Source organism: Neolamprologus multifasciatus, unplaced genomic scaffold (assembly GCF_963576455.1).
Source record: "Neolamprologus multifasciatus unplaced genomic scaffold, fNeoMul1.2 scaffold_27, whole genome shotgun sequence".
Classification (NCBI taxonomy): Eukaryota; Metazoa; Chordata; class Actinopteri; order Cichliformes; family Cichlidae; genus Neolamprologus; species Neolamprologus multifasciatus.
In genome coordinates, this window is record NW_028181990.1 from 60,663 (window position 1) to 86,000 (window position 25,338).

General features: G+C 41.9%; 1 protein-coding gene, 1 long non-coding RNA gene and 2 pseudogenes across 2 annotated transcripts; 2 read left to right on the plus strand and 2 right to left on the minus strand.

The window, feature by feature from the left end:
* Positions 1-1,376: 1,376 nt before the first annotated feature.
* On the minus strand, positions 1,377-4,097 carry LOC146490308 (uncharacterized). The gene is made up of 3 exons (XR_014872829.1): positions 3,419-4,097; positions 2,863-2,928; positions 1,377-2,494 (listed from the first exon to the last, which is right to left on the minus strand). It is a non-coding gene; the product is annotated as an uncharacterized LOC146490308 (long non-coding RNA).
* A 1,403-nt stretch (positions 4,098-5,500) lies between these two features.
* On the plus strand, positions 5,501-7,501 carry LOC146490309 (GTPase IMAP family member 9-like; annotated as a pseudogene).
* Positions 7,502-11,259: 3,758 nt separating this feature from the next.
* LOC146490310 (E3 SUMO-protein ligase ZBED1-like) lies at positions 11,260-13,815 on the plus strand. Its single transcript, XM_085153337.1, has 3 exons — positions 11,260-12,205; positions 12,495-12,645; positions 12,751-13,815. Exons 1-3 carry the CDS (start codon positions 11,367-11,369, stop codon positions 13,195-13,197), a joined length of 1,437 nt encoding a protein of 478 aa, XP_085009463.1. The 5' UTR covers positions 11,260-11,366; the 3' UTR covers positions 13,198-13,815.
* An 878-nt stretch (positions 13,816-14,693) lies between these two features.
* LOC146490311 (uncharacterized) lies at positions 14,694-17,639 on the minus strand (annotated as a pseudogene).
* Positions 17,640-25,338: the final 7,699 nt, after the last annotated feature.

The window sequence follows — 25,338 nt, forward strand, 5'->3', positions numbered from 1 at the left end:
GCTAATCTAACTAACGAATTAACAACAGAGTGATTTTAGAACTATAAGATGATAAGCTGTGTGTCTTTTTTTATAACAGTGACATGGTTGTATTTACCTTAATTAAACGAGTCGTCAGTCGCGGTAAACCAGCAAAAAAACTCGAGCAGCCGGGCTACGTAAAAAGTGTAGGGGGCGTGTTTGCGGTCACGTCCAGCGGGTGTGTGGGCGGGAGCATTACACAGTCGCTCCACCTCAAGTCACTACTGCGCAGACTCTGGCTCCAAATTTGCAAGATGGCAGCCTCCACAAGCGGGATATTTTGGCTTCATTTTTGCACAATGGTAGGAGGCGGGGTCGCGTCATCCATGTTTTCTACAGTCAATGGCACGAAGGGTATAACTAAATTAATTAAATCTAATCTCATCATACAAAAGCCAAAATTAAATCATAATAGTATAGCTCACAGAATAGGAAGCGGGATAGACATTTGGACATTGAACAGCTAGGCCAGTCTTTTCATGACTGCTTTTGAGCCAAAAAGACCATTTAAACAGAGAACCAGTTCAGACTTGCTGTACAGAAACTAGTAACTGGTTGATCCATATGACACATTACTGCTCAAACATTAAATGAGATATAGATCATTTTTAAAAAATGTATTTATATAGGGATTGAGTAAATGAGAATATGTCTAAGTTTCAGAGATGCTAAGAAATGGATACAATAAAGCAAAAGTCAAATTATTTAAATTGGAAACTTCTTCTTTACTCTGATCTGTTACCCACTGCTTGGGGTTGGGGTGAAGCTGAATTTAAGATGAAGCAAAAAGAACGATGCTATAAAAGAAGCAATAAACTATAAAAACACCCCATTGTACATAAAACTTTATTATTGTAAAACTGAGAACAAAGTATCAAAAATAAAATAATTATTCTGTAGAAAAACTAAAATTGATTAATATTATTGTTGTGCATGTTTAAAATTTAGCTCAATTTAAACAGTATTTTCTGTTTAATGTCCAGCATCTTATTTTATAAATCATATGTTTGTAGTGGCTGCCCTGTGAGAATCTAAAATTAATAAATAAATAAAAAACACAGTAGCTTGTTAAAGCACATTTTACACCTGCTTAGATCTTTTAAAACAATATTTTGATATAAACATGTTTTACTTTCACTTATAAAATCGTATTTTATATTTTCGGTAGTCAGTTTTGTTTATATAATGTAATTTTGGGGGACTTTATAGTTGTAAGCTAAATATTAAGGTAAATATCCTATGACATCAGAGAAAGAATCCTAACAATTTGAATAATTCCCTATGAGCAAGCCCCCCCCCTTTTTTTTTTACAGTGAAAAAAACAGAACAGAGAAGTACTTTTGAGCATGGTAGGTTTTTATTTTCTATAATTTATTTTGAATTGTGGTGAAACAAACAGAAACCATCCAAGAAAAAAACAATTTTCATCCTCAAAATTTCACTAGAAAAAAGCATGAGAACCAAATCTTTAAATTCACACAAAACCATCTTGTCAATTTAAGGAAACAGAAAAACATGTATAGTTCACAACAACAATAAAATCTGATTCACACTCTGCAAGATACCAACACTCTGATCAAAAAACACCCAGTTTTACATATAATATAATATGTAAATATAATATGTAAAACAAAGTGAGCCTAAAAAAGAAATTAACAAAAGAAATACAACTATCCTCAAAATTATAGTATAAAGTATTCTTCTTACTTCTTATATAATTATGCTCATATTGAACCACTTTTACACATTTGTAGTTTTACTCCCAATATCATCTAATTTTTTTGATGTGTGTATAGTTTATCACAATGCACTCTTTTTTTTTTTTACAAAAAGTGGCTCATATTGATAATCAAATACAAAGATATGGTTTCAGTATTTTCTTTTATCCAAAAATGATATATATACAAAAAGAGATGACTGTTGCATGCAGACGATGTGAGGTATAGAATTAAGCTGCAAGTCATCCTTCTACAGAATTCAAGGATGCAACAGTAGAACAGTAAGAAAATTTTGACAGCAAGCAAAAAACAAAGAAAAATAAAAATGATGTCCTTACAATCCACATTGCGTGCATGCGTGCATGCGTGCGTGTGTGTGTGTGGGGGGGGGGGGGGGGGGGGGGGATATTTGGGTGGTAAGGCTACTGCAAATTGTGTCCTGTAAAAAAATCTCGAAACTTATACCTTTCTTCATCTGTGCCATGCACTACACATTCTCCATCGTCATATAACATAACTGTGCCCATGTTTTCTGTTTCAAATTTGTAAGTAATTGTCTTGACAGGTTTCTTGTCATTCTTCATTGCCTCAAACCATTTTTTAAAGTTATCTGTATAAAACTGTAGTTTATCATCTCGACCTTTTCTTTGACTTATAAAGAGCGTTTCTGGACTGCTCCTGCGTTGTTCCTTTCTTGCTAGTAGTTTCTGGTATGGGTTCATTTTGCCTTTGTATGTGTACCGCTTAAAATCGTTCTAGAGAACACAAATAAAAACAAAAATAATTACATAAATAAATTCTTGTACATTAATAACTAAAAATAATTGTTTTCTTGCATGTGTATCAATGACACATGCAGTTTATCAAACTGGCATAGTAGGCTAATTAAAACATTTTTAGCAAATGTTAGTGCTATCTTTGAATAGCTGATATGCACAAAATTAAAATTTTGTTAAACTGCTAAAATCTGACAGCAAGTATATTAAAATGGTATAACCTTTAGTGGGCCACTACTTTACCTTTTTTTCAGTCAGTTAATAAATGCATGCATCACCTCTGGATGAATTTTCAAGAACAACAAAGCACATTTACTTCCTTACAGAATTTTCTGTTCAGTACTTACATCTTCCGGTTTTTCTGCCATTTCTTTGAAAGAGTAATTTCAGTGTGAAAGAGAGTCCACTACTTCCTTAAGGAAAAAGACAATTTATTTACCTGAAAAAGTATTCTTTATGAAATGTAAATTGATTGCAAATCTTTAAGAAACTATACACCCATCATGTTAAATCACAGAATAACATGACTAAGTTTACCTAAATGTACTCTTCAAGTAATCAGAGTTCAGAAAGTAAAGTCTAAATAAGTCAGTTTCTAAATAAATTGGTCGAGATGAAGAAGTCTGTTTGCTGGCTTATTTCATGTTCACATGGATTTCAGATTTTGCATTCATTATGAACCATTTGCCTTACAACCCTTTCAACGTTTTCTATAGTTACACATATACTATTCATTTTAGGTATTCCAGAAATAACCTTTGAAAAAAAAAACATCTTTAATGATTGTTTTCTCAAAATACTAATGATAACTAGTATTTCATCTTCAGACCCCTGTCTAGAAGTTAAAGTTCCTAATATTTATAAAGATACAGTGGACTAAAAATAAATAAAAGTGTTACTTACTCTAGCACTTCAGGTGATATCTATAACGTTGCTGTTTCAGGGGAACGGTTAAAGAACAGTGCTGACAGCTTTTTTCCCTCTCTATTTGTACTTTCTGTTTTTTTCATACAACCAATCATAAGCCATTAACATTGTTCACCACCAACGACAAATGTAATGCTGTAGAACTAGTTAAACTTGACGAAGTATCAGGCCTCATGTTTCCTCCTTTAAAAAACAAAACAAAAAACACACACACACACACAGCTTAACTAATTGTCATATTATTTTATAAATAACTAATAGTCTTCCATTATAACAATGGAATTTCAGACATTTCACTTTGCTGGCAAAAGATGTACCCTTAGGCCCCCTCCTCGATTCAGAGATGGTCTTTCCCTTTTCACGTAAATGGCCTCCTTGACTTGACCTTGCTGACTTTTGCCATCTTACAATGCTGTGATTGCAGCCATTCCCCAACTCTCTGCGAATGGTACTCATGGTCATTGACCAGTGGTCTTATCAGTGGTTGTTGATCAATGGTCGTGAGAATTTGCATAATCATGATGAAGAAACTGACCTCCCAGCCCATTGTTCTTTCAGTGGGCTGGTTTTAGTCATTATGCAAATGTACTGTTTATAAGATTGGGGAAACTTACAGTCAGCTGAGACTGGATGAGTGACGAAACGTTTCTCCTACTGAAAACACTACGTCCAGGTGAACAGAATCAACTTTTATGTTATATGTTTTACATATACACATATGTTTTACAGTTACAGTAAACAATACACTTCATAAATCAAATTTACCCAAGTAGAAGACATTAACTTTAGGATATGTATCTTCTCGATAGAATATTGCACATGGATTTAATACACTGGAGCACAAGATCTTGACTTCACCACTAGTTTTTGCTTAAACGAATGAGCACAGAAACTAGTAACTGGTTGCTCCATATGACACATTACTGCTCAAACATAAAATGAGATATAAATATTTTTTTAAAATTAGTTTATGGAGGGACTGAGTAAATGAGATGTAAAATGTCTAAGTTTCAGAGATGCTCAGAAATTAGTGATGTGTCTGTCGAGAATGAAACAGCTCTTTGAGCTTCACTCCGCACGTGAGCCTTGTGCTTGTGCTGAGCAGAGGGGGGAGGGGCGGTAGTTACACTCGCAGTAGCACAGTACAGCACAACTATTTTCAGTTGTGGATGATAAAGGATTCACAAAGTTTATTCATGCAGGCCTATATGACAGAGAATGTGCATCTTCTTTTTGTTTCGCATATTTTAATTTATATTTAATTGTGTTGTGGTTTTCAGTGTTTTGTGTTGTTTCACTTTAACCCTTGTGCGGCCTGGACAAAAAGGGGGGGGTCAGGCGGACCCCCGGCTATAGCGGGTCTCGTCACAGCGTCGGACAAAGGCACCTAAACGGCTGTAACCCTCCATCGATCACGTAAGTTACGATGGCAAACCTAGGGGTCTGGAGGGACCTCCAAGCGCCACGGCAACAACTCTCAAATTCACACCATCATCATCATCGTCTCCTTCTCAGCAGTGTTCGCGTAAAGTGAGGACCTCGGACTCTCCCTGCCTCCTAGTCCTCCTTCCTCCTGCTCCGTTCTCCTGCTCCTCGCAGGCGAGCGCTTAGCCAGACGGGCCCCGGGTTATGCTTAAACTGGCCTCCGCAAGGACCTCGGACCCTCCGTGCTCCATGGGTACTCTGTGACCCCTCAGTAATCGCGATGGGGTATTTCGCTACCCAGATCCACATTTGTATGTTACGATGGCAAACACTGGGGTCTGGAGGGACCCCAAACCGCTGGAGGAAACAACTCTCAACTTCAAATCATCACCATCATGATCATGATCATGATCATGATCATCTCCTTCTTGGCAGTGTTCGCGTAAACCGGCCTAAGTGAGGACCTCGGACTCTCCCTGCCTCCTAGTCCTCCTACCTCCTTCTGTTCCGTTCTCCTACTCCTCGCAGGCAAGCGCTTAGCCGGGTGGGCCCCGGGTTACGTGTAAACCGGCCTTCGCGAGGACAGGGGTGCTCTCTACTCTGTGGGTACACTGTGACCCCTTAGTAATCGCAATGGGGTATTTCGCAACCCCAATGCACATTCGTAAGTTACGATGGCAAACACTGGGTCTGGAGGGACCCCGAGCAACCGGAGGAAACAACTCTCAACTTCACATTACCACCATCATCATCATCATCTTCAGCATAGCTAGCGTTCGCTTAGCTCTGCGGAGGGTGGGTTACGCGAACACCACCGTCTGTGAGGACCCCAGTACCTCCTACACACACACACACACATACACACAGGAGGCAGTGAGGAGGAGAAGGAGGTTGTTGCTACCCCTGCGTCGCGAAACCAGGGTTCATTGTTTGTGCGCCCGGAGCAGCTACGGGGGAAACACATGGGACAACCAACCAGTTTAGGGCAATGGTTTATTCAACGTGTATTTTCAGTGTGGTTTAACTGGCTAATCTGATCTGAAAGATTTTCCTTGAATGTCCTTTAATTTCACTTCTTTTTTCTTTCTTCTTTTATTAGCTTACTGAAAGTGTTGGCGACCAAAGGCCGGTTCCAGGGATGTGTGCTGCTTGTGGTACTCGCGTTATGTGGACAAACTGTTCACTGTCAACATTGATACAAAGATAACAAAAGAATAACCTAGTGTAACGTAGTGCTTTTTTTTTTCTAGAATGATTCAAATGTTACTGTCATTTCCCCAACCACGCAGGCTCTGCGACCCATGAAGAACTGAGACTCCTTCTGGTCGGTAAAACAGGATCGGGAAAGAGTGCGTCCAGAAACACCATCCTGGGGGATGCGAACACTTTCAAAGAGGACGTTTTGCCCGAGTCTGTCACCGACGGCTGTCTCAGAAAAGAGGCAGAGGGCGAAGACGGAAGAAAAATCGCTGTGATCCACACTCCGGGGCTGTTTGACACGACCAAAACGTGAGACGAGGTGAAAACGAAAATCGAGGAGTGCGTCGAACTGTCGGCTCCCGGACTGCACGCTTTCCTTTTAGCGGTGAGCCTCAAGTCGAGGTTCATGCAAGAGGAACGTGATGCTGTGAAGTGGATTTGAGACAACTTTGGTGAAGATGCCTCCACCTACGTCATAGTTCTGTTTACGCATGAGGACCTGCTGCGGGACAGCAAGTCAGTGAAAGACTACGTGAAAGAAAGTAAACATCTACAACGACTGATAAACCAGTGCGGAGGAAGGTACTGTTCGCTCATCAACGATCGGAAGCAAAGCAGAAACCAAGTCGAAAGTCTTCTGGGTGAAATGGTGGATTTTAATAGAGGAAACCACTACACCAACGAGATGTATAAGGAGAAAGGAGGAAGAACAAAGAAAAAGGGAAGAAGAGGAGAGGATCGAATTGAAGGAGTGGTATAAATTCTTCGGGCTCGTAAAAAAAGTGGTTTTATTTATATATGTTTATATATAAATATATGTGGTGGCCCCTAGAGACAAAACACGTACAAACTCCAAAACACATTTCTAGCATGAACTGAACTTCCAAAGCAGAGCTATTAGATCACTTAAATTACACAATTGAAAGCATGTGTGTATTGTTTGTGTATTTATACACAAGCATTCATATATGTTCAAATAATAATAATAAAAAAAGTTCATTTACCTGTTATTACCACACACCAAATCCGGTCGTTGGTACTTGCTAGCTTGTGTAGCCACTAGGTAACAAAAGTTCAACACTGCCCCTAGCATCCTGGAGCACGTCTGTTGTCTTTTGTACGTGTTTTGAGTTTTTATGTGCTTCTGAGTTTTTACGTGTTTTGGAGTTTGTACGTGTTTTTATGTGTTTTGGAGTTTGTACGTGTTTCAGGGTTTGTACGTGCTTCAGGGTTCGTACGTGATTTGAAGTTTGTATGTGCTTTGTCTCTAGGGGCCACCCTCAATATACTTTTATTTATTCACTCCACATAAAATGTAATAAATAAATCATATAATACAAAAATCAACTATTCACATTTTAACTTTTAACTATTTAAATTTTCAGCTTTTTCCTTTTACAAATTTAAAGGGAAACAACACAAAATACTGCAAGCCACAACACAATTAAATATAAATTATAATATGAAAACAAAAAGAAGATGCATATTATCTGTCATATGGACCTGCATGAGTAAACTTTCTGAATCCTTTATCATCTGCAACAGAAAATAGTTGTGGATATTGGTGTGCGGATCGATTCTGAAATATCGATTCCTCCGATACTAGTCATTTATGTTCTAGAATCGATTCTCACAATAAAATATCGATATTTTAGTAATTTAGGGTAAATTTGTAGTTTATCATTAACAGGAACATAGTGGAAAGAAACTATATCATTCAGATTGTCTACATTCAAAGGAACTACTTCCTCTTCCGCCTTTCATAGTCATTTGCGAAATTACGGCTGTATAAATGTCTCGCAGCCGCTGGCGTGCGCACTCACAACAATGGCTGAGCGTAATTGGAGTCATATGTGGACTTATTTTACCTCCACAAACAGCTGAGACGTGGTTTGCGATACATGTGGCAAAAAAGTGAGGTGTTGTGGACATACTAGGGAGACATTCAAAAAAGCTGTTGGGGGGGGGGATAAATTCATTTTACAGTGTTTATTTATTGGATAAAATACGTTAAATGTCACCGTTATTATTGGCTGGCCTGGAAACAGCGGGGTTGTCCAAATTCAGAGGCTGCTTCCACCTGATGACCCGGAAAGCCAGGTAGTACGTCACGAGCTCCCTCGGTGGAGTGAAACGCTGCCGTCTGTTCCTTGCTATCTAAAATATAACCTGGCGCTGGCGGGAACTCTCTACCGTCTCACACTTCTGTTTAATCAGTTTTCTGTTTGACGTTTATTCAGCTGTGTGAAAACCCCAGAGGAACCCACCCAAGGGATTAATAAAGTTTAATTTAATTTAATTTAATCTAATAACTTTAATCTCAGCCAAACCGATTTCCTCACGAACAAATAAAAAACTGGAAAAGCCAAACAACAACATTTTTAAGTTATCAAAGTGACTTATATATCATATTTAACCCGAGTAACGAAAGGGGGTTTGAAAACAATGTGTCGGTCGGCTCCGATATTTGAAGTTTACACAGCTACATTCTCACCTGAAAATATGTTAAAATTGGTTATGAAAATATATTAAAATTCGGGATTCTCCCGGAAAAATCGGGAGGGTTGGCATGTATGGTTGTGGCAACATCACTAACCTTGTCATACACCTCAGAGTAAATCATATCACAGAATATGACAAGCTTATATTGAGGCAAACTGAAGAGGAGGAGAGGGACAGGTGCTGCTAGGGCGAGACTGACGTCTCTCACAGAGTCCTTTAGTGCTGCAGGCAGGCAACGTGTTCAAATAGCGCATAACTTCAGTTTTTTTATTTCTATTTCTATATGATTAACTCTGCATTATTAAGTGATGAGAACAAGTAATCTGATATTACGCTATAATTTGAGATACAATAAATAAAATACGTTTTTGTACAAAGTATTGGTATCGGATCAGTATCGTCGATACCACCCTGAATATTACTTGGTATCGGATCGGAAAGGAAATCAGTGGTATCGCACATCACTAGTTGTGGATGATTACTATACCTTTCTAATGTGACGTTGTTGTCCCTGGCTCTCTTTCTCTCTCTCTCCCTCCTGCTCTGTTCCTGTGCTACTGAGTGTAACTAGGGGTGGGTTTAAAAAATCGATTCATCGATTAAAATCGATTCTAACTGGAATAAAACGATATCGATTCATTAAATCCTGAAATCGATTTTTTTTTAATATACATATGTAGTTTGCCGCGTATGAAACTTGCAAGCGGTTAACATGAGGAAGTCACGCGAGAGTTAAGTGACCTGGACGCATGAACCATCATGGCTACTCCTGGGAATGTGCCACCGAGCCTAAAGGCAGATGTCTGGCAACACTTTGGATTTAAGAACTGTGAAGACAGTGAAGAGCCGGACAAAAGCAAAGCCGTATGTAAGATTTGCAAAATGGAGGTAAAGCACTGTGGAAATACCACAAATCTCAGAAATCATTTAACGAGGCATCATCCAGATATCCCGCTAGCAAAAACGGCCGACACCAAGCAACGCTCACTCGAAAAGGCATTTGCAGTGAAGTTGGCATCCACTTCTCCACGTACCCAAAAAATAACCCAGTCTGTCGCAACTTTCATATGTAAAGATATACAGTGGGGCAAAAAAGTATTTAGTCAGCCACCGATTGTGCAAGTTCCCCCACTTAAAATGATGACAGAGGTCAGTAATTTGCACCAGAGGTACACTTCAACTGTGAGAGACAGAATGTGAAAAAAAAATCCATGAATTCACATGGTAGGATTTGTAAAGAATTTATTTGTAAATCAGGGTGGAAAATAAGTATTTAGTCACCTCAAACAAGGAAAATCCCTGGCTCTCACAGACCTGTAACGTCTTCTGTAAGAAGCTTTTCTGTCCCCCACTCGTTACCTGTATGAATGGCACCTGTTTGACCTCATCATCTGTATAAAAGACACCTGTCCACAGCCTCAACCAGTCAGACTCCAAACTCCGCCATGGCCAAGACCAAAGAGCTTTCGAAGGACACCAGGAAAAGAATTGTAGACCTGCACCAGACTGGGAAGAGTGAATCTACAATAGGCAAGCAGCTTGGTGTGAAAAAATCAACTGTGGGAGCAATCATCAGAAAATGGAAGACATACAAGACCACTGATAATCTCCCTCGATCTGGGGCTCCACGCAAGATCTCATCCCGTGGGGTCAAAATGATCATGAGAACGGTGAGCAAAGATCCCAGAACCACACGGGGGGACCTGGTGAATGACCTGCAGAGAGCTGGGACCAAAGTAACAAAGGTCACCATCAGTAACACACTACAACGGCAGGGAATCAAATCCCGCAGTGCCAGACGTGTTCCGCTGCTGAAGCCAGTGCATGTCCAGGCCCGTCTGAAGTTTGCCAGAGAGCACATGGATGATACAGCAGAGGATTGGGAGAATGTCATGTGGTCAGATGAAACCAAAGTAGAACTTTTTGGTATAAACTCAACTCGTCGTGTTTGGAGGAAGAAGAATACTGAGTTGCATCCCAAGAACACCATACCTACTGTGAAGCATGGGGGTGGAAACATCATGCTATGGGGCTGTTTTTCTGCCAAGGGGACAGGACGACTGATCCGTGTTAAGGACAGAATGAATGGGGCCAAGTATCGTGAGATTTTGAGCCAAAACCTCCTTCCATCAGTGACAACTTTGAAGATGAAACGAGGCTGGGTCTTCCAACATGACAATGATCCAAATCACACCGCCCGGGCAACAAAGGAGTGGCTCCGTAAGAAGCATTTGAAAGTCCTGGAGTGGCCTAGCCAGTCTCCAGACCTCAACCCCATAGAAAATCTGTGGCGGGAGTTGAAAGTCCGTGTTGCTCGGCGACAGCCCCCAAACATCACTGCTCTTGAGAAGATCTGCATGGAGGAATGGGCCAAAATACCAGCTACTGTGTGTGCAAACCTGGTAAAGACCTATAGTAAACGTTTGACCTCTGTTATTGCCAACAAAGGTTATGTTACAAAGTATTGAGTTGTATTTTTGTTATTGACCAAATACTTATTTTCCACCCTGATTTACGAATAAATTCTTTACAAATCCTACCATGTGAATTCATGGATTTTTTTTTCACATTCTGTCTCTCACAGTTGAAGTGTACCTCTGGTGCAAATTACTGACCTCTGTCATCATTTTAAGTGGGGGAACTTGCACAATCGGTGGCTGACTAAATACTTTTTTGCCCCACTGTACGTCCGTACAGCGTTGTTGAAAATGATGGCTTCCAAAACCTCATTAGTACGCTAGAACCACGCTATGTTTTACCAACACGCAAACATTTGAGTGAAGTGGTAATCCCAAACATGTATGAAAAAGTGAAACACGATGTTACAGCCTCACTCAAGTCAGCAGAGAGAGTCGCTATAACCTGTGACAGCTGGACATCCAGAGCAACAGATAACTACCTGACTATCACCTCACACCATATTGACCAGGAGTGGAAATTCGTGTCTAATGTCTTACAGACAAGAACCACTGAAGCAAGCCACACAGCAGTTAATTTATCTGAAATTATGTTCAAAGCAATCGAAGAATGGGAGCTTACAAACAAAAATCCAGTCATCGTAACTGACAATGCTGCAAATATGGTGAGAGCTGTGGAAATAACGGGCTGGTTGCACATTGGTTGTTTTGCCCACACGCTCAATTTAGCTTCACAAGCAGGACTGAAAGTTCCAGCTGTTGCTCAGCTGCTTGGCCGAGTGAGACGCATAGCATCCTTTTTTCATCGCAGCACTGTTGCAAGTCGCAAGCTTAAAGAGAAGCAAAAGATACTGAATCTACCTTCCCATAAGCTGGTGACTGATGGGGTGACCAGATGGAACAGCACGTTGGAGATGCTGGAACGCTTCCTGGAGCAACAACCAGCAATCTCTGCAGCTCTACTCTCACCTGAAGTGAGGAGAAGTGACAGTAATCTCTGTAGTCTTACAGAGGCTGACATAACTGATGGAGAAGATATAGTGAAAGCTTTGAAGCCGCTGAAAGCAGCCACACTGGTTATGTCTGAAGAAAAGTCCCCGACCCTTTCCATCATTGCACCTTTGCATGCACAGCTGCTGGAGAAGATGATCAGTGTCTCTCACGACTCCTCACTGATTAAAGACCTCAAGACTGCTGTATACGACAACCTGAAGTCAAGGTATGTTTATGAATTGTGTGTATATGCAGTGAATGAGTGTAACTGTATGGATGCATGTATTACATGAAAATTCTTACTATAGTGAAAAAAATATAAAAATGTTAGTTATGCCCTCTTGTCGAGTAACAGGCCTTTTGATTTTATATCTATCTATCTATAGATGTTTATATATAAATTATGGAAACAAAGTTGTATATTAATGTTTCTGATCTTGCATGAGTGTATGTAACCATGCACATGAATATCCAACATAATAAACTGAGTTAAATGTGCAAAATCTCTTTTCAAGATATGTAGCCCTAAAGGACAAGCTGTACATTGCATCAGCATTAGATCCTCGCTTTAAGGCCCTGCCATTCTTGTCCAAAGAGACCTGTAACAACACATTCTCTCAGTTGGTGTTGGAAGCAGCAGGTTTGGAGAACGTGGACACAGCTAATGTGAGTTACAGAAAGAAAAACAAAAAATTATTGGTTTTTTTGCACTACTCGAGTTAGAATATAAATAGTAATTTCTTTATTAATTAAGTTTTCATTTTTCTACAGCGACAGTCTGATGGTGACACATCTGAGGAAACTGTCCCTGACATCTCTCTTGGTGGTGTTGATGAAGTGGATTATGCCCCTCCAATTAAGAGGTCAAAGGACTCTGCATTAATTTTTCTCCTTGGGCCAGCCTACTCAACAAAAACCACAGCACCACAGAAAACACCAACTCAGAAGGCAAAGGAAGAAGTGAATCGATACAGGGACGTTGAGCCTGTTGCACTTTCTGAGGATCCTTTGATCTGGTGGAGGGACCATGAAAGGGAGTATCCTCTTTTGGCTCTACAAGCAAAGCAGTATCTTTCCATACCTGGGACCAGTGTTCCTTCTGAAAGAGTGTTTTCAACTGCTGGTGACATTGTTACTGCACAAAGGAGATGCCTGACTCCACAACATGTAGACCAGCTTCTCTTCTTGCAGAAAAACCTTACAGTCTCAAAGAAGTGAGAGAGTAGTTATAAATGAGGTTAAATTGCATGAGTTTCACAGAGGTTTTACAATACTGTTCAGTATTTTTTCATTTTTTGAAGTATTTTAAAAGGCAGTTTTTCATTTTCTGATCGGTCAGTTTCTGTCAGTTCACTTGTACATGCTGTGTTATCCTGTGTGTCTCCAAAACACAATAGTGGATTTCAGAAAAGCTGTGTGAGACACTAACAGCAAAACTATTTCTCTGAGGTTTTACTGATGTTTACAAAAGATATGTTCTATTTGCACTGCATCCCTGATCCACTTGAAATTTATGTATGAAAATAAATATATACTAATGTTAATTAAAAATTACATTATTGTAACTGCTTTAGTATCTGTTCTTAATTTTGAAATTTATATAATTCATTCACAAGGCTTAGAGGGTTCTTTTGACAGTACATATACAAGGTGAATTATCATAATTTTATATATATTATGGTTCATATAATAATATTTCAGACTGATTCAAAATCGGATTGGATTGGATCGAATCAAATCGAATTGAATCGAATCGTGGATCGAATCGATTCAGGACCTTGTGAATTGGAATTGAATCGATTCTAGAAATCAGTGACGATACCCAGCCCTAAGTGTAACTACCGCCCCTCCCCCCTCTTCCCAGCGTAAAGCACAAAGCTGCATGCTGAGTGAAGCGGGAAAAAAGTGCGATAGAGAGGGTGAGAAAAAGAAAAAAACAAACAAACCCACGGCTCGTGTCGTTCACGTCAAAGACCCGGCTCTAAGAGCCATTTCGTTCACGACCGACCCATCACTACTTTCTAGTATTTTCAAAAGAAGGCGATTGTCTCATTCGTTCTGAAACTTTTTTTTGTCAAAACTGTCTATAATAAAAGAAAAAGATGGACTCTGCACCCCTGCGTCGCGACGAGGAGGACCGTTCCTCGGACGGCAAGCTGACAGTTCCTCGGAAGAGGGGGAGATACTGTCCGACGCGGAGTGTGATGCGGCAGTGGCGGGCAAGCGGCAAGACGCCGAGCTTGACGGTTGGGCGTCTTCTTTATTCGTCGATACCGTGTAAACTGCGGTGTATCACCTACTCGACCTAGTGATCAACGAGTACCGCACCGACGCATGCAACGGGTGCAAGACCAATCACCCCAGCCAGAGACAACATGAGTGTCTGCGAGTCTTGGAGGATGACTTTTACGCTGAACATTATTACAGCATCAGGAAAAGACTCCTCACGCCTCGTTTCATTCCTTCCATTCAATGTCTCCTGATCGCCCGCAACATGGAAGCGGACGACGTCAAGGTCGGCACCATGGCGGAGACGCTGTTGCATGAGCTGAAATCGGCGAGGAAAATCTTCGACGCCATTACCGAGGCCTACGATAAACTGGTGGGAGAGGATGTGGTGAAAATCGGCCAGCTGTGGCTGGTCACAGAGTGTTACAAAGGAGATTACTGAGATTCGTTTGTCACGAAAGACTGATTCTTTCAATGCACGCATCCTACGGTGATATTTTTATCATGTATTCACAGCCACAGGAGGCGCTGTACAGCACCGAGCGCCTGAAACACGGACAGTTTGTTGATATTTTTTCATGTAAACCTTTTTTTTTCATGTAAACCTGTTGTTGACATATCTACTGAGATTCGTTTGTCTTGAAAGGCTGATTCAACCCCGTTGTTGACTTATATTTTGCGTTCCAGATTGCCTCAGTTGCATCGTTAGTGTAATTTCAAATAAAATAAAATAAAACTCAGAAGTGTCTGTGTGTTGTTTTCTTCTTCTTATCATTATTATTATTATCATTATTATTATTATTATTATTGTGATTATGCTTCATTTTCGACCGGATTTGGTGTGTGGTAGTAACAGGTAAATGAAAGGGTTTTTTTTTTAATTATTTGAATATATATGAGTGCTTGTGTATAAATACACAAACAATACACATATGCTTTCAATTGTATAATTTAAATGATCTAGGTAGCTCTGTTTTGGAAGTTCAGTTAACTCTAGGAATGTGCGGAATTTACGAATCATGGACTTTAAAGTCTTATTCAGCCGCTCCACCAGCCCATCCGTCTGAGGGTGGTAGACGCTGGTCCGAATAGATTTAATGCCCAGTAATTCGTACAGTTCCCGCAGTGTGCGAGACATGAACGATGTGCCCTGGTCAGTCAGTATCTCTTTCGGGATTCCGACTCGGGAGATGACCTGAAACAGTGCCTGCGCCACACTCTTTGCAGAGATGTTGCGCAGCGGGACTGCTTCCGGGTACCGCGTTGCATAATCCACCAGGACTAATACAAAGCGGTAGCCGCGTGCACTCCGATGAAACGGCCCGATGAGGTCCATGCCAATGCGCTCAAACGGGACCTCTATGAGTGGGAGCGGGCGCAAAGGTGCTTTTGGTATGGCCGGCAGATTAACAAGTTGGCAGTCCGGGCAGGACGCGCACCAGCGGCGCACATCCGCACGGATGCCCGGCCAATAAAATCGGGCCGTTATGCGCTCCCGAGTTTTTTCGTATCCCATATGCCCTGCCATGGGGTTATAATGAGCCGCCTGGAAAATCATTTCCCGGCGGCCCCGCGGCACCAACAACTGGGTGTGTGTCTCCTCCGTGCGAGTGTGACGACTCACTTGATATAACCTATCTTTTAATAAAATGAAGCACGGGTAGGTCCGCACGGCTTCAGGGCGCACCACGTGACCATCAATCTCAATCACTTGGTCAAAGGCTGAGCGTAGGGTGTCATCACGAGACTGCTCCAGTGGGAAATCACCTGTGTCACCGCTGAGTGCCGCGCAGACACTATACGCTACTAACGGTCATGATCGCATCCCCGCATACTGCCCTAACAGATGATGAAACCCCGGCCAATTCGTGCCCAGAATTAGGGGATGTGACAGGCGCGGGCTACCCGCAGCCGTTACTCTATGCGTTTTGCCCTTAAACTTTAATAACAGCGGCACTATGGGATACCTGTGAACATCACCATGAACACACTTCACCTCCACCCATTCTGCCTCCAGCAATGCCCCGGGGCGAACCAAGCTTTGGTGCACGAGGGTCTGCGTACAGCCCGTGTCCACCAAAGCATGACGTATACCCCCTCGAGTCCTTACCGGAATGCTGTATGTCCCTCCTGGACCGGGAGAGGGTGCTGGGGCACCGGTGACGCGGAACAACTGCCCCACTTCCATCAGAGGGCAGTCCCTCCTCAGCTGTCCCGGTTGCCCGCACTTCCAGCACTCCTGCCCCGGCGTCTGTGCCGCTCTCCGTGGCTCAGGGGCGGCACTGCTCATTTCTGATCCCTGGGAAGGCACAAATGAAGCAAACGGATTAGTGGGGCTCAGCGCCGGCGCCCGCTCTGCCTGCCCTGGCGCAGGTACCCGGCGCCTCGGTGCTGGCACTGGGGCTTGTTTGTTTGGTCTCCGGCCGCCGTCCCCGGGCTCCCCCGCTCTAGCGGCAAGGTGGTCCTCCGCCAACGTTACCGCGACCTCCGTGTCCGCAGGCAACCCCTCCACGAACTGCTCCAGCACCACCTTGTCCACCAGCAGCTTCTCTCCCTCAGATGAACCCGGCTGCAGCCAGCGCACCGCTGCGTCGTGCAGCTTCCGGGCCCACGCAAACGGCCGATCCTCCGCGGCCAGCCGACAGGCCCGGAACCGCCGGCGATGGTCCTCAGGGCTGAGTCCCATCCTCTCCACCACCGCCTGGCTCACGTCCTGGAAGCTGCCCCTCGAGGTCGGCGGCAGACTCAGGGCCGCCGTCTGAGCCTCCCCCGACAGCAGAGGAAGCAAACGCGGAGCCCACTCCACCTGCGGCCACTGGCAGGCCTCCGCCGTGGCACGAAAAGTCTCCAGGAAAACCTGGGGGTCGTCCCCGTCGCCCATCCGGGGCATCGCCACCAACAGCGGGGGGGGGGGGGGGGGGGCTTCGGCGGAGCAGCGGCTCCAACCAGCCGCTCCAGAACCTAGGTCTGCCGGTTCGCCTGCTCCTGCAGCTTAGCCAGGTGAGCACGCTGGGCCGCCGCCTGGTCCTGGCTCATCTTCGCCATCTCCGCCAGCATTTGCGCCAGGAACTGCAAAGGCTGGGCGGCGGCGCAGCCTGTGGGTCAGACATCCCCACGTTAGCTGGGTTTCGGCACCACTTGTGAAATGCACTACACACAGGCACACACACGCCCAGGTCTTTGTTTTCAGACGCCAAGTTTATTTATTGTTGTTTGTGATGACCGACCACAGTCCGACAGCTGTCGGTCTCAGCTGATCTCCAGCACCCCTCCGCTCCTCTCCCGTCTCACTATAAAGGGGAAGGAAAGCATCATCAGTCCAAAACGCCATCAGCTGTTCTCACCTGCGTCTCCAGCACCGCCCCGTTGAGCTCACCGCACCATTCCTCCCCTGCAGCCGCGCCCGGGACCACACCTCCGCCACAGTTCATCTTCAGGTGCATCAGTTTCGGCACAGTGGAAAAAAAACATTCCTCGGTGAAGAGTGTGGAAAGACCTTCACTCACCGAAAATCCTTTGAAAAGACACCAATACACCCACACAGGAGAAAAACCATTCTCCTGTGAAGAGTGTGGAAGTCCTTTGAAAAGACACCAATACGCCCACACAGGAGAAAAACCATTCCTCTGTGAAGAGTGTGGAAGTCCTTTGAAAAGACACCAATACACCCACAGAGGAGAAAAACCATTCCCCTGTGAAGAGTGTGGAAGTCCTTTGAAAATAGTGATGGGTCGTTTGCAAACGGAATGGCTCTTAGAGCCGGGTCTTTGACGTGAACGACGCGAGCCGTCTCCTTATCGCGAGCCGTCACGTGTTTTTTTTTTTTTTCTGCTTCAATCAGCACGCGAGCCTTGTGCTTTACGCTGGGCAGAGGGGGGAGGGGCGGTAGTTACACACAGTAGCACAGGAACAGAGCGGGAGGGAGAGAAAGAAAGCCAGGGACAACAATGTCACATTAGAAAGGTATAGTAATCATCCACAACTATTTTCAGTTGCAGATGATAAAGGATTCAGAAAGTTTATTCATGCGGGCCCATACGACAGAGAATATGCATGTTCTTTTTGTTTTCATATTTTAATTTATATTTAATTGTGTTGTGGTTTGTGTTGTTTCACTTTAAATTTGTAAAAGGAAAAAGCTGAAAACTTACAAACCCTGAAGCACATACAAACTCCAAAACACGTACAAACTCCAAAAAACATAAAAACTCAGAAGCACATAAAAACTCAAAACACGTACAAAAGACAACAGAAGTACTCCAGGATGCTAGGCGCAGTGTTGAGCTTTTGTTACCTAGTGGCTACACAAGCCAGCAAGTACCAACGACCGGATTTGGTGTGTGGTAGTAACAGGTAAATGAACATTGTTTTTAAATTATTTGAATATATATAAGTGCCTGTGTATAAATACACAAACAATACACACATGCTTTCAATTGTGTAATTTAAGTGATCTAGTAGCTCTGCTTTGGCAGTTCAGTTCATGCTAGAAATGTGTTTTGGAGTTTGTACGTGTTTTGCCTCTAGGGGCCACCGCATATATTTATATATAAACATATATAAATAAAACCACTTTTTTTTTACGTTAGTAATTCCTTTTGTGCATAATTTTATATTATTGTTAATAATAATATAATAAATTAATTAAAGCAACAAAACAACCTGAAGAGCCGGTTCGGAGCCGAAAGAGCCGGATCTCCTCTGTGAAGAGTGTGTAAGTCCTTTGAAAAGACACCAATACACACACACAGGAGAAAAAGGTGTGGATTCTTCTCACTCAGGGAACTTGAAAATTAGTGATGTGCGATACCACTGATTTCCTTTCCGATCCGATACCAAGTAATATTCAGGGTGGTATCGATGATACTGATCCGATACCGATACTTTGTACAAAAACGTATTTTATTTATTGTATCTCAAATTATAGCGTAATATCAGATTACTTGTTCTCATCACTTAATAATGCAGAGTTAATCATATAGAAATAGAAATAAAAAAACTGAAGTTATGCGCTATTTGAACACGTTGCCTGCCTGCAGCACTAAAGGACTCTGTGAGAGACGTCAGTCTCGCCCTAGCAGCACCTGTCCCTCTCCTCCTCTTCAGTTTGCCTCAATATAAGCTTGTCATATTCTGTGATATGATTTACTCTGAGGTGTATGACAAGGTTAGTGATGTTGCCACAACCATACATGCCAACCCTCCCGATTTTTCCGGGAGAATCCCGAATTTTAATATATTTTCATAACCAATTTTAACATATTTTCAGGTGAGAATGTAGCTGTGTAAACTTCAAATATCTGAGCCGACCGACACATTGTTTTCAAACCCCCCGCGGTCTTTCGTTACTCGGGTTAAATATGATATATAAGTCACTTTGATAACTTAAAAATGTTGTTTGGCTTTTCCAGTTTTTTATTTGTTCGTGAGGAAATCGGTTTGGCTGAGATTAAAGTTATTAGATTAAATTAAATTAAACTTTATTAATCCCTTGGGTGGGTTCCTCTGGGGTTTTCACACAGCTGAATAAACGTCAAACAGAAAACTGATTAAACAGAAGTGTGAGACGGTAGAGAGTTCCCGCCAGCGCCAGGTTATATTTTAGATAGCAAGGAACAGACGGCAGCGTTTCACTCCACCGAGGGAGCTCGTGACGTACTACCTGGCTTTCCGGGTCATCAGGTGGAAGCAGCCTCTGAATTTGGACAACCCCGCTGTTTCCGGGCCGGCCAATAATAACGGTGACATTTAACGTATTTTATCCAATAAATAAACACTGTAAAATGAATTTATCCCCCCCCCAACAGCTTTTTTGAATGTCTCCCTAGTATGTCCACAACACCTCACTTTTTTGCCACATGTATCGCAAACCACGTCTCAGCTGTTTGTGGAGGTAAAATAAGTCCACATATGACTCCAATTACGCTCAGCCATTGTTGTGAGTGCGCACGCCAGCAGCTGCGAGACATTTATACAGCCGTAATTTCACAAATGACTATGAAAGGCGGAAGAGGAAGTAGTTTTTTTGAATGTAGACAATCTGAATGATATAGTTTCTTTCCACTATGTTCCTGTTAATGATAAACTACAAATTTACCCTAAATTACTAAAATATCGATATTTTAATGTGAGAATCGATTCTAGAACATAAATGACTAGTATCGGAGGAATCGATATTTCAGAATCGATCCGCACATCACTATTGAAAATGCACCAGCGTATTACTATTTCCCTGTAATAACTGTGGAAAAAGCTTCGTCCATGCAATTCATTTATACAAACACTGTCACAGTCCTGGGTCAGGTTCGACCCAGCATTTTGAGTTTCTTATGTTTTGGTTTATTTTTGCATTATGGATTACTTCTTATTCTCTGGTGCAATTCTTTGATTATGATTATAAATATGTCTTATTCTTGGTGAGGGATTAGTTCTTATGTTCATGGTATTTCTCGGGATTATGAGTTATATGCTGTTCACTTTGTGATAAGAGACAATATTTATCAAGTAATCAGGTATAATGAAATAACACTCAGACACTTGTAACAGTTCAACGTGCACGGGTGAGAGCTCAAGGGAGACTCACACACCTGCAGCAGTTCTCTGCCTTTATTTATACACAGCATGAAACATACAAGAAAGGAAGTAACATTCTCTAGTCAAACAGGCAGGTGTGAAATCTCGGAACTTATGTTCAAAAAAGGTTATGTTCTTAAAAGGTCGTTTCTTACTCTTGGGTGGCGGTTTCCTGTTAAAGTTAGATAATGTGAGAGCAAAACAAGTCTTTTTAAGGCAAGGTGCAGACAGTTAGTTGTGCAGCTGGTTGAGTGCAAACAGAAATGTGAACACTTTTAGCTTTAGTATATCAGCAATAATGATTAATAAAATGTCTTAATAATAAAAATCTCCTGACACTTTGTGATACTGTTTTGATTATGATTATTATTTAGTAGGCTTTTTGTCAGTGTCAAGTCTGCCTCTCTCTGTCTAGTCCTTGTCTTAGTAAAGTGTGTTTTGTTTCCAGTTTTACTTTTAAGGTTCATGTTCCTGTCTGATGTCAGTGTTCCAGCTTTGCTCTCCCTGTCTCGTTAGGTCTTATTCCTCCCAGCTGTGTTCCCCTTCTGTCTCTAATTCCTTGATGACTCCCTCAGTGTATTTAAGCCCAGTGTGCCTTTGTGTCAGTGTTGCGCCGTTAACGTCTGTTCACCCTCACTTCCTCTGTGTGTTCTGTTTGCCAGCCTGCCAACCAGTCTAGTTATTCTGTTCTCCCAGTTTAGCTAGTGTTTTTCTGTTCTGCTTCATGCTAGCAATAAAGCTGTTTATTTTGAGTTTCTTCCGCCTCCGTGAGTCCTGCATTTTGGGTCCTCATCTCCGCCTGCCTGCACACAGAGACATGACAAACACAAGTGCATGCCACAGGTGTAGGAGGCATCCTGCCCTACATCAGCACTTCCACAAATGTTTATCAACCCATTAAAATAATTTGCAAGCATATTAAAATGTTGTTATTCTAATTTCATTTTCAAATGAAAGCCAATGACAGGGAGACATTTTCTTTCTTTTCTAAGTGCATGTCTCATGTGTCTTAGTTATTGCTTCTTTTGATAGAGTTTTCAGATGCACTGATCAAATCTTCACTCTCTGCAATTTGGCAGAATTGTGAGGATTTTGTTTGACGAGAGGATTTTCTGCTGCAATTCTGGATGAGGTGCTGACAAATTAATTACCAGACAACTAACTGAACCAAATGTTTACATTTTCCCCCTGCACTGTCCCTGCTCTGCTCCAAATGAAGATGCTCTAATCCTTTTTTTTTTTTTTTTTTTTTCATTAAACCTGACTCGAGTCAACACTCACAGCCTGATAACTGGCTTTTCAAGCTCTGAAGTTTGGTGTTGCAGATCTCTCGGCACACCTCAGCCTGGGAGAAAAGATTTGCATTCCTCAGGTGAAACCATCCCTGTTTATTCTAGTAACACCTAATTTTCTGCTGAAGGATGGCCTCAAGACGTGCAAAGGTCTTAAAACTGTACCAGTGGAATTAGTGTGTTACAGGTGCCAGATATCCTTACAGCTGTTTCTGTTCAGACGTCTACTGTAAGCCACGAACGTCCCAAACCATAAACATGGATGCCTAAATATGATTGAAGATTGTGCTCGTACATGAAAACATTAACACATCAATCTCATAACTGCCATGGAAACGGCACAGGGGCTATTATTCATATGATTACTGAGCTGGAGCAGATCGGTGGATGCTTAGATGAATGGGCAAGTAGAAGGATGAATGGTGTATTATATGTCTAGTGTGTGTGTGTGTGTGTGTGTGTGTGTGTGTGTGTGTTAACAGATGGCATTGCAAAGCTTAGATGAGTTCCTTGAATTGGTTTGTCATAATATCGATAGCTGAGGATAGGCACCGTGATGCTGTTTATTGATTGGTTTTGGCTAGATCAGGGGTCAGCAACCTTTCTGATGATGGGTGCCATCTAAAATTTCCTCAGAAGTCAATGTGCCGTATGATGTATTAGCAATAAATTTAATAATGCTTTATATTAACAGTTACACACTATATAAAACAACTTTATAGAATTATATTTGTTCGTAGATGTTGGCAGCTATCAACGAATAGTTATCAGCTATTTTGAAACAAAAAAAGACACTTTTTATCCATAACAAGAAATCTATAACAGCAAATGAACTGTACAGCAGAAAATGCAAATCCTATTTATGGTCTCATCACAATAATGATAAGAAAAATAAACTGGGCCAATATGGCATGTTTGTTAATACAGAGACACACATGCTAACGTGATCTCTGGTCTCCCACTCAGAGACACAGGTCTCCCAGTGTCCAGCATTCAGACGGCTGCCTAAGGACACTTTGTGTGAGAGAAAATCTGCTCACACAGATATGTAGAGCCAAATACTGTCAATAAGGCCTCTGCAATGTTCTAAAGATAGTTAAGCTTGTCAGGCAGTGATGTCCAGCCGGTGAAAATGCAAGCTCCATAAACACACACAGCTGTGGATTCCAGCAGCGTTCATAGTTCTGCAAACTTTGTTTTGTGTCCAGCCAGTTAATGCGAGACAAATCCAGCTGCTCATTAAAGCTTTCTGATGTGATTAGAGAAGAAAACATTGGTCCATACACCTGAAAGTCCCGAAAACACATTTTGAATTCTGTCTCGAGTCTACAGATGTATCCGTGTATTTCCGTGGTGCTGATGCTGCACTGAGCTGAAAGCTCCTGAAGCATTTGAAGTGTCGGAATGTGGAAATTTCAACATTGCTTGAAAAAACTGCCAGCTAGCAACGTCCCTCTTATTTTTAGCCAATTACAAGTTGAATCTGGTAGTTGGGGTTGTTAGCTAAGGCTACGTTCACACTGCAGGTCTTAATGCTTAATTCCGATTTTTTGATCAAATCCGATTTTTTTTTCTGCTCATTTTACCACAAATAAAATGCGACAGCAAACGTGCTCTAGTGTAAACGCTCAAAGCGGCCCGCATGCGCAAAAGAAGACGTCACACAACGCGCTCTGTTTAGACCCAGAGCAAACAGTATTGTTTGACTGATGGCCCTTAATATAAAGACTTCGGACTTTAAGTTTCCCAATTTTTGCTTTAAGTTATTTTGTTATTTACATAATAATGTAAATAACCTAATAATTATCCTGATTGCTGTTTAAGAGAGGAGCGGTGCTTCAAAGGATAGTTGCAGATTTCTGTCAGAATCTGCAGATTATACAGTACAAATAAAATGTTCACGTTTCTCCAACGTTGTCTTCCCAACAGTTTCACTGACATCTACACTGGATGGCCAGGAAGCGTTCGCGATGTCTTCTCGGGCGCTGATAATTGGCGTCTGTCTTGTGTCAGTGACGTAAAAGACTGATTTAATGCGACATGACCTTTCAAACAACAGTCGCTTTCTAAAACCTCGGATATGTATTTGATTCAGTACCACATACGAAAGTGACCCAGATCAGATTTGAAAATATCGGATTTGTGCCGTTCACACTGTCATACCATGATCGGATATGGGTCGCATAGTGTAAAAAAAACAAAAAACAAAAACTGATTTGATGCGCTTTCGCCTGCAGCGTGAACGTAGCCTAAGATACCGTCATTAAGAAGCGGCACAACTAATGTATCTATGCGAGCTAATTTGCGATGTGCACCACTGGCCCGGCCATTTATTTTTTTTAATGCACCTTCTCAGTTTAATTACTGCGTGTTGTGCTCAGGGCTGGACTGGGACAAAAAAATCGGCCCTGGCATTTTGACTAGAGACCAGCCCACCAGGTATTAAAGCTATAAAGCCTTTGAATGAAAACAAACACTGTTGTGACAGTGATGTACACTGTCTTTTTGGTATGTGTATGATATCTATGCATTTTACATTAGATAAAAACTTTGATTTGATTATCTTAAGATAATTATTTATTAAAAGCTAGACATTTTAAATGAGAATAAGAAAAAAATATTTCTTTGTGCCCCCCTTTCCCTGTTAATGCCCTACCTGGCCCCCTGGCAACACTTTGCTAGACCTGCCCCTGCACACATAGCCGTCAGCTACGTAGAAAAGGCTCCTGGTGTTATTTGTCTCTCAGAAACTAGTGATGGGATTTCCGGCTCTTTTTAGAGATCCGGCTCTTTCGGCTCCCAACCGGCTCTTCAGGTTGTTTTATTGCTTTAATTGATTTATTATTAACAACAATATAAAATTATGCACAAAAGGAATTACTAATGTTAAAAAAAGTGGTTTTATTTATGTTTATTTATAAATATATATGGTGGCCCCTAGAGACAAAGGGGCGACCGGTTCCCAAACAGAGCAACCTAGATCACTTAAATTACACAATTGAAAGCATATGTCTATTGTTTGTGTTTTTATACACAAGCACTCAGCTTTTGCGCGGCTTCATTGGGTCAGTCTGAAAATTAAAAAGAAGAATGAATGAACTTACCAGGTTGCCCGATCTCCTCACTTGTGTGCTTCCAAGCTAGGTCCTTTTTATTCCTGTCTCGGTAGAAGTAGCAGCTGGCATCATACAGCTCTGGTTGATTAGCCACGGCAGTGATGAGCTTTTCACACTGATGCGTGTTTCACGCGTTTTCGCGACGCAAA

Coding starts and splice junctions, on each gene's coding strand:
- LOC146490310 (XM_085153337.1), top strand. CDS start 11,367: ATGTATGAAAAAGTGAAACACGATGTTACAGCCTCACTCAAGTCAGCA. Junction 12,206..12,494: donor TACGACAACCTGAAGTCAAG/GTATGTTTATGA, acceptor TCTCTTTTCAAG/ATATGTAGCCCTAAAGGACA. Junction 12,646..12,750: donor AGAACGTGGACACAGCTAAT/GTGAGTTACAGA, acceptor ATTTTTCTACAG/CGACAGTCTGATGGTGACAC.